This window comes from Coffea arabica, chromosome 8c, assembly GCF_036785885.1.
Source record: "Coffea arabica cultivar ET-39 chromosome 8c, Coffea Arabica ET-39 HiFi, whole genome shotgun sequence".
Lineage (NCBI taxonomy): Eukaryota > Viridiplantae > Streptophyta > Magnoliopsida > Gentianales > Rubiaceae > Coffea > Coffea arabica.
This window is the reverse complement of record NC_092325.1, coordinates 10,615,676-10,625,182: the sequence shown is the minus strand read 5'-3', so window position 1 is coordinate 10,625,182 and position 9,507 is coordinate 10,615,676. Positions and strand designations below refer to the sequence as shown.

The 9,507-nt window shown below is 58.3% G+C and overlaps 1 protein-coding gene across 1 annotated transcript; it reads right to left on the bottom strand.

Moving 5' to 3' along the window:
• Positions 1–4,227: 4,227 nt before the first annotated feature.
• On the bottom strand, positions 4,228–9,312 carry LOC140013365 (uncharacterized). Its single transcript, XM_072062632.1, has one exon. It carries the CDS (start codon positions 9,310–9,312, stop codon positions 4,228–4,230), a length of 5,085 nt encoding a protein of 1,694 aa, XP_071918733.1.
• Positions 9,313–9,507: the final 195 nt, after the last annotated feature.

The window sequence follows — 9,507 nt, the reverse complement described above, 5'->3', positions numbered from 1 at the left end:
CCTAGATTAGGTAGGACTGTCAGGCAGACCTAATCTACCTCCGTCACGTGGGAGGCCAGGGCCGCGCACTATTCTGCCGAGGTCACCTCTGGTACAGTGCTGTCACAGGGACGCTGCGCCCGCGTCCTTTCAGCTGTCACGCCTCTTCGGTTTTCGTACCAGCATTAAATGAGTTCACATGGGGGTCGGTTCAAATTCACGCAACCGTTTTCCCTCCACTCCTCCCCCTATAAATAGGGGTTGCCAAATTCCCACCTGTCCCATTTGCCATTTCCGCTTCTTCTTGTGTATTTTGAGTTACTACTCTCCCTGTGCATCCACATTTCCATTTTCCAGCAACTTCCGGTGTCCCGTGCCCAGATTCCAGCGAGCCTTCCGTCCTTCTTCGGCCATCATCAGTAAGTCCCTTTTTGCGATTCACCTTCCCTCTTTGCAGTGTCCCTTTTGCCTTCTGCCACCTCCCGCTTTTTATGTCGGATCATTCCTCCTCCTCTGTCTCTATAATTTTAGTCCGCCGCAGAGCCTCCCGAATCATCGTTCTTTCCTCGCCCTCACCCGCATCTTCATCACCATCTTCTCCTCCTCCCCCTTCCTCTTCTTCCTTCTCTAGCCCCAGCTTCCACACCTCAGACCTACCTGAGCCTACTGACACCATGAGCTCTCCTTCACCCCAGTCTCCTTCATCCCATCCTTTCTCTGCCCGCGCTCTAGAGGAAGCGGCCGAGCTCGACGCCTACCTCGAGCGGGAGGCCGCAACCACCCCCTCCCCCCAGTCCCCTCATGACTCCCCCGGCGGGGCCCAGGGCGGAGCTGGAGAGGACAGGGATCCCTCTGAGGGGACCCCTGCTTCGGAGCAGGGGGATGATCCCGAATTCTCCTATGGTTATCCAAACCTATAGGAGGCCACCCTATTACCCCCCGATGTGGCCGAGCTGGCCAAGTCGTACTCCATCCCTCCGGCCTTCGAGCCGAGGGCGGCCGGACCCGACGACCGAGCCTGCCGACCTCCCACCGGCTTCGTAGCCATTTACAGGGAGCAGCTCATCGCAGGGCTCCGTCTCCCCATTCATTCAGCTCTAACCGAGATTCTGACCTACTGGGGGCTCAGAATCACCCAACTTCACCCCACCTCCATCAGGATCATCACTGGATTCCTGATCTACTGCCTTCTCTGCGACATCCCCTACTCCCTCTCCCTCTTCCGAGCCACCTTCATCCTTAAGGCCGCCCTCCCAGGGTGGTACTACTTCTCCCGTCGTGGCCCCCAGACCAAGGGAGGGAAAGGGGCCCAGAAGTTGTTCTTCGGCCTCCCCTCCTCCGTGAAGGATTGGAAGGAGGACTTCTTCTTTGTCAGATCCACACATTTTCCCCCCAATGTGTGGAAGGTTTGGGGAGTCAAGGCCGACTCCTATCCGGAGGACTTGGACTACGAGACCCTCGTCCAGCTGTTGGGCTCCAAGGTGAAGCTCGATGTCACCAGGATCTCCACTAAGCAGATCTCCGCAGCCGGGCTGATGGGGACGTTGTCCGGATCCTCTGGGGAAGTAGCGGCCCCCCAGCCCAAACTCGACACCTGTAACGCTGGCTTTGCCCCTGTCACATTCATAGTGTATAGATTTTTTCTTTTTTCCTTTTACTGTCTTGCGTTTGGCTGATCTGGTGGTGTTCGTTGCAGTGAGGAAGCTCTCCCACCTGCTGGGCGCACCCCTCGAGGAGATCACTTCCGACCCCCAGCCCGAGACTGCTCGGGGGGCCCCAGGTGGGGCTTCCACCCCGAGGGGCGGCTCAGCCCCCCAGAAAGAGACGTCACAACCATCCCCCTCCAAGCAGGCCGCCAACAAGAAGAAGGCGGCCGGACAGAAGAGGAGCAGAGGGGACGAGCCCTCCCAGACCGGGCAGAAGAGGCTCGCCCTGGTCTCCACACAGCCTCCTCCTCTTGCGCGGGTCTCCGGGGGACCAGTCCACCTGGGCGTGGGCTCTGCCGAGGAGCAGGTCCAGGAGTCGACTCCCCCGAGCTTGTGGCACTTCCGCCACATAGCTCCCCTGAAGCCAGGCCAAGCCCCCACGATGCACGACCCCCGCCACTTCTGTCCGTCCTGGAAACTCTCCATCAACGACCGAGCCCAGTTCCCCGAGGTGGCTCGCGAGCTGATGGTGGGCTCGGTCCTTCCTAGGGACAGGAGGTGGATGGAGCTGGCCAGCCCCTCCGAACTCTTGGACGCGTACTACACCGCCCAGGCCCAAGTAAGTATCGCCCATGGGTTAACTTCGCCCCCATGTCTGGGTTAAGTGATGTGGCGTGCTGACCCGCTTTCTTTCTTTTCCAGTCCAACGCTGCCGGTGCCGCCCTGGCTACCCGCTTCTCCGAGCTGTCTCCCGACCTGGAGAAGTTGCGGAAGAAGAACTTGGAGGCGGAGAAGAATCTCTCCCAGGCCCTTCAGGAGGCGAGCTCCCTTAAGGCCAAACTGGCCAAGGCCGAGGGGGGGCTGGACGTGGCTCAGGTCCAACTCGCCTCCACCAGGTCGGAGCTTGACCAAGAGAGGGCAGGCGTGGCCAAACTGAAGGAGGACCACGCCCTCGAGCTCTCCGGCACCGTCAGCCGGGAGCGGAAGAAGGCTGTTCGGGAGTTCCTTTCTTCCGAACAGTTTGAGGAGGATATCGCCCTCCTTAACCTGCCCATCCTCCAAGTCGGCGCTACGCGGGCCTTGGACAAGGTGAAGAGCCTCAACCCTCCTGGCTTCAACTTGGCGGACTTCAAGGACTACAATCCCGCGGCCGAGGAGAGGCTGGACTGGCTCTTCGACGGGTATCGCAAGGGGCATGCCCTGAAGGGGTTGGTAGGCCGGACCGACGTTAGGGCCGCGCTGGCGGAGGTCCCCTTGGAGGAGAGCGAGTCTCCCGGCAGGGTTGCTGGGAAAGAGCCGGTGGTCTAGGGAGGCGACCACTCCAGAAACCCTTTCCGTCTTCTTATAAGGATGTGACCATGCTCCAGTTGAAAATGCCCTTGGGGGTCCATCTGAGACGGAAAGGTTCAACCGGTTGGCCTCCACCATACGCCTCTCAGCATGTTTAAGGTGTACCTTCAGCTCCTACTCCAGGTGGACTACCATCAAGAAGAAGGGGGCTCGGGCTGTATTCTCTTCTGAGCTCGGCACATTTTGTAGCGGAGGGGCAGCTCGGAAGCTTTGTAATAGATAGGCAGCTCGGAAGCTTTGTAATAGATAGGCCTGAAATGCATACACGAAACTTCGAAGAGTTATTTTCTTCTTTCCTTGCCTACTCGCAATGCCATGTGCCGACCTTCGGGGCCGAGCACCAAATAAGCCCCCTAAGGGGGGGGTGCCAGCCTCTTGGGGCTGAGCACTTTAAACATTAAGCGCGTTCGTGCCGACCTCCCGGGTCGAACACTTCACACTTCACACTTCACACTTCATCCCTTGGGGCTGAGTGCTTTAAACATTAGGTGTGTTCGTGCCGACCTCCCGGGTCGAACACTTCAGACCTCCCGCTTCACCTTTAAACGCTAAGGGCGTTCCTGCCGACCTCCTGGGTCGAACACCTCACACTTCACCCCTTGGGGCTAAATACTTTAAACATTAAGTGCGTTCGTGCCGACCTCCCGGGTCGAACACTTCACACTTCACCCCTTACTACCCCTAGCCCCCCACTAGGACATTGAGCGAGGGAATGCTAAATGTGCTAGTGTAAGGTGCAAACTTGAAAATTGTAAAATGATACAAGTGCAATTGAAAATGAAGCTGTAAAGGCGGGCTCTTATTGAATGAGAAAACAAAAATCCGGATTTCAGAGAACAGGCAATTGAACCCCCTGGTCTAACCTACGCTACAAACAGTCGCAAATTGGAGAAGTGCCAAGTCCGAGGTACTTCAGATCCATTCACCTTAGCGAGCCTGCAGTAGCCGGCTCGGCTCACCTCAAGGACCTTGTACGGACCCTCCCAGTTTGGGTCGAGCTTGTTGGAACTGTAAGCTCTGCTGATCGAGTTCTTTCGCAAGACCAGGTCTCCCGGCTGGAACTGTATGCTCCTTACTCGGACGTTGTGGTAGCGGGCGAGCTGGCTTTTGTACTTAGCCATCCGAATGGCTGCCTCCTCCCGCTTAACCTCAAGCATGTCCAAGTTGCACCGCAACTCTTCGTCATTGGATGTCGCAACGAAGTTCTGTGTTCGGGGCGAGGGGAGGCCGATCTCCGCAGGGACCACTGCTTCTACCCCGTAAGTGAGGGAGAACGGGGTCTCATGGGTGGCTGTCCTGGGCGTGTGCGGTAAGCCCAAAGGACGCTAGGGAGCTCTTCCATCCAGTTGGACTGGGCCAGCTCCAGTCTGGTTTTCAGTCCTTGGAGGAGGGTTCGGTTGGCATTCTCCACCTGGCCGTTGGCCTGGGGGTGGCCGACTGACGTGAAGTGCTGGTCGATCCCGAGCTCAGCGCACCAGCTCTTGAAAGGGTTCTCCGCGAATTGGCGCCCGTTGTCAGATATCAGGACGTGCGGGATCCCAAAACGACAAACTATGTTCCTCCAGAAGAACCTCTGAATTGCCTTCCCGGATATAGAGAGCAGGGGCTCCGCTTCCACCCACTTTGTGAAGTAGTCTATGGCAACCACAAGGTGCTCATACCTCCCAGGGGCTCGGGGGAAGGGACCCAAGAGGTCTATCCCCCACTGAGCGAAGGGCCAAGGACTGTGGACGGGGATCATCTCCCGAGCTGGCTGATGGCGCAGCGAGGCGTGCACCTGGCAAACTCGGCATTTCTGTACCAGATCTGCGACATCTCGGAAGACGGAGGGCCAGTAGTAGCCCAGGAGGAGGCACTTTTTGGCCAACACCCGAGATCCTACATGTGCCGCACATAGGCCTTCGTGGACTTCCCGGAGTATATAGTCGCCTTCTTCCGGGGTCACGCACTTTAGCCAGGGGGACAAGTACGACCTCCTATAGAGGGTTCCCCCAGCGTAGGCGTATTTGGCAGCTCTGAGCTGGATTCGGCGGGCCTTGGTTTTGCTCTCGGGGAGGGTATCCGAGCTGAGGAAGTCTATGAGGGGTGTCATCCAGGTGGCCGAGCTGTCTATAGCCAGGACCTGGACTTGGTCGATGCTCTTTTGTTTTACCACCTCTACCAAGACTTCCTTGCTCAGATAGGCGAACGAAGAGGACGCCAGTTTTGAAAGGGTGTCTGCCCGCCTGTTCTGGGACCTCGGCACCCGCTCGATTTCAAATGTTCCAAACAAGGCCACCACCTCTCGTACCTTAGCCAGGTATTTCTTCATAACCTCGTCCTTGGCTTCGTACTCCCCGAGGACTTGAAGAACGACGAGCTGTGAGTCGCTCCTGACCTGGATCGCGGTTATTCCCATCTGGTGGGCTATCCGCAGTCCTGTGAACAGGGTCTCGTACTCCGCCTCGTAGTTGGATGCTGGAAAATCGAACCTAAGCGCATAGGTCAGTTCCTCCCCGGTGGGCGAGGTGAGCAACAGGCCAGCCCCGCTCCCTTCCTTGCTCGAGGCGCCATCCACGAACAGTACCCACGGCTCCTCCACCGGGGTGTCCGTGAGTGTTGGGGCTGGCTCGGTCAGGCTCAAGTTAGCCCCCTCAGCAAGGAAGTCTGCCAAGGCCTGAGCTTTGATCGCGGTGCGAGGCCGATAGCTAAGATCATGCTCGGCCAGCTCGACGGCCCATTTGGTCATCCTGCCCGAGACCTCGGGCTTGGTGAGTATTTGACGCATGGGCTGGTTGGTCAGGACTACAATGCTGTGGGCCTGGAAGTAAGGACGGAGCTTGCGAGCAGCGTGTACCAAGGCAAGGACCAGCTTTTCCGCGGGCGTGTACCTCGTCTCTGGCCCTTGTAGAGCGCGGCTAACGTAGTACACTGGTCTCTGAACCCCCCCGTCCTCCCGCACCAAAACCGCGCTGATGGCCTCGCTGCAGGCGGAGAGGTAAAGGAACAGAGTCTCCCCTAACCCCGGGGCGGTCAAAGTGGGCAGCTCAGCCAGATAGGCCTTTAGGTCGATGAAGGCTTTCTGGCATTTCTCTGTCCAGTGGAAATCCTTAGGCGCTTTTAGGACTCGGAAGAAGGGCAGCCCCCTGACCGCGGAGCGCGAGAGGAACCTGCTCAGGGCTGCCATCCTCCCAGTTAGCCGTTGGACCTCCTTTACGTTCCTCGGAGGAGCCATGTCCATGATGGCCTGGAGCTTATCCGGGTTGGCCCGAATCCCCTCCCGGGACACCAGAAAACCCAGGAACCTTCCTGATCTGACCCCGAATGTGCACTTCTTCGGGTTTAGGCGCATCCGGCTTTCCTGTAGGATGTCCAGGATCTCCCTCAGGTCGGGTATGAGCCGCTGGTCAGTCCGGCTTTTGACGATCATGTCGTCCACATATACCTCCATGTTTTTGCCGATCTGATTTTGGAACAACTTGTTGACCAGGCGCTGGTACGTAGCTCCCGCGTTCTTCAACCCGAACGGCATGGTCCTGTAGCAGTAGGTTCCCTCCTCGGTGATGAAGGAAGTCTTATCTCGATCCTCCTCAACCATCTCGATCTGATGGTATCCCTTAAAAGCATCCAGAAAGCATAAAACGTCAAAACCCACGGTAGAGTCTACTAACCTGTCGATTCTCGGCAGGGGAAAACAGTCTTTTGGGCAGACTTTGTTAAGGTCCGTGAAGTCTACGCACATCCTCCAGGTCTGGTCCTCCTTCTTGACCAGGACGGGATTGGCCAGCCAGGTCGGGTAGTAGACCTCCATGATGATCTTGGACTCCAGCAACTTGCCTACCTCAGCCTTGATCACCTCATTCCTTTCGGGGGCAAAGCTCCTTTTCTTCTGCTTCACCGGTTTGAAGTGAGGGTCCACGTCGAGGTGATGGACTGCCAGGTCTGTAGGGATCCCAGGCATGTCTTCCACCGTCCACGCGAAGACCTCGGAGTACTCTCTCAACAAGGTCTTCAAGCCTTCCTTCTCCTCGGCTGGCAGCAATGCCCCGATGCGGATGACCTGGTCGGGCCGCTCCTCCCTCAAGGGGAACTCCTCAATCTCGTCCTGTGTGCCAAACTGCTGTGTCTCGTCTCCTGGGATATAGGGCTCCAAACTGGTCGTCTGGGCGACCATCTTCTCCGGCCCGCGGAGCGTGGCCAAGTAGCAAGCTCTGACCACATCTGGATCACCGTGCACCTCGGCTATCCCTCCCGAAGTGGGGAACTTCACACTGAGATGGAGGGTAGACGGGATGGCTCGGAGGGCGTTCAGAGCTTGCCGACCCAGGAACACGTTATACGGGGATTGCTGCTTGACCACCACGAAATTGACAGGGATGGTCCGGCATTTGCGGGCCTGCCCTACCGTGACCATCAGGGTGATCATTCCCTCTGGATTAATGGGTGGCCCCGTGAAGCCTACCAGGGGTGTTCGAACCGGGGTCAGTTGGTCGTCCCTCAATCCGAGCTCTTTGAACACCCGATAGAACATGATATCCACCGCGCTACCTTGGTCGACATACACCTTCTTCACCCGGTAGTTGTTGGTGACAACGTCTATTACGATGGCCTCATGGTTTCCGGACGCCAGGGGAACCGCATCTCTTGGTCCGAAGGTGATCTCCTCGTCCATGCGCAAACGTTTCAAGGAGTAATCCCCCTCGGGTGGAGGTCGCCTGTTTTTCTGAGTTGTGTGACTGTCTCCGCCCGTGGGGCCCCCAACGATGGTGTTTATCACCCCCGCTAGGTTCTGGCCATCCGGGTCGGGGGAGTGGTTCCGAAGAGTGTCACGCCGCTCTGGGCGGTCGCTACGCTGTCCCTCGCGCCTATCTCCGTAGTGGTTGCGTCCGAACTCCTGACCTGGTCGGCGTACGAACCGACCTAGAAAGCCGCGCTGGATCAGGTTCTCGATCTCCTTACGCAGGGCCCAACACCCCTCCGTGTCATGTCCGACGTCGCGGTGAAAGGCGCAGTATCGGTCCTGGTTCCTTTTGTTCCGGGAAGTCCCCATCTTGGGCGGCCGGTCTCCCAGCCCTTCCGCCTCCATAACAGCCAGGATCTGGGCTCTGGGTCGTGTCAGAGGAGTATAGGTCTTCTCTGGGAGTGGTGGCGGAGCAGGGGCCTTCTCCTTCGAGAGCCGATCGAAGACGTTCTTCTTGGCCGGAACGTCCTTGCCCTCGTGGGGGTTTGTCCGACCCTTCCGATCTCCGAGCTCCCGATCTGAATCTTTCTTCAGGCGACCTGCCTCCTCCGCATTAGCAGCCTCGTGCGCCCTGCGCAGGAGCTCCTCCAGGTTTACGGGAGGTTTTTTGGCCAGGTCGTAAAAGAGCTCCTCTACCCTGAGCCCATTTGTGAAGGCGGCCATTACCACTTTTTCATCTTTGTCCCTGACTTGCAAGCTCTCCGCATTGAAGCGGGTCATGAAATTCCTCAGCGACTCATCGGGACTCTGTCTGATGGACATCAGGTGGGTTGCGTTCCTCGCGTAAACCTTCGAGGAAACGAACTGGGCCGCAAACTGCCGAGCCAGTTCGGGAAAGCTCCGTACAGACCCCGGTGCCAGTCCCTGAAACCAGAGCCGTGCCTTCCCCTTTAAGAACATAGGGAAAGTTTTGCAGCGGACTTCGTCCGCGGCGGTTTGCAGGCGCATATGCGTCAGGAAGACCGAGAGGTGGTCTTCCGGATCTGTAGAGGCATCGTACATCTCGATGCTCGGAATCTTAAACCTCTGGGGTAGCGGGTAGTCCTCTATCTCCCGGGTAAAGGGCGAGGTCGCGTAGTTGTCCTCGTAAGGCCGGGGCCTCAGGATCTGTTCGAGCTCATCCCTGGCTGGTTCCCAATGAAGGGGGTCTCGGGGTCGGCTCTTGACAGACCGAGCAGGGGAACGCTCGAACCCATTCCGCGTGGGCTTCCGTGGGGAGGGGTCTCTCGGACGGCTCCTCGCGGACCGGTCGCGGGAATACCTCTCGCTGTCCCCGACCACCGAGGCTCGCGGGCGTGGTGGAGTCCGTGGTCGTTTCCTCCTGGGGGGCTGGTCTCGTGACTCATCCTCCGAAGGGTCAGGGAGTGACTCCTTCTCCTTCCCCTTGGCCTTGGAGGTCTGCGCACCTCCAGCCCCATCTCCCTCCTTCGCCTGTCGGATTATATCCTCCAGCATGGGGAGATTCTCCGTCACAAACTGGAAGATCTGCTGCCTCCGCTCCCCTGAAAGGGCTGAGCCACCGGCGCCCTGGGACGCCCCAGCCTCTTTTCGCTGGGACCCCTCACCGCCCCCAGGGCCCGTGCTCTCTACCGTGCGCTTGGATCGCGTCCTGACCATCAACACAATCTTACTTACCTTACGGTTCCCACAGACGGCGCCAACTGAAGAAGCGCGGAGCTTCCCCGGACCGAGCTGAACTGACGAGTTCGGGGTGTTGATGGAAGAGCTGGTCCAAGGCCTGCAAAACAAGTAAAAGTGATCTCACAAAGGGGGGCCCGAGGGTTGTCTCCGAGGGCACTCCGACGGCCAAGT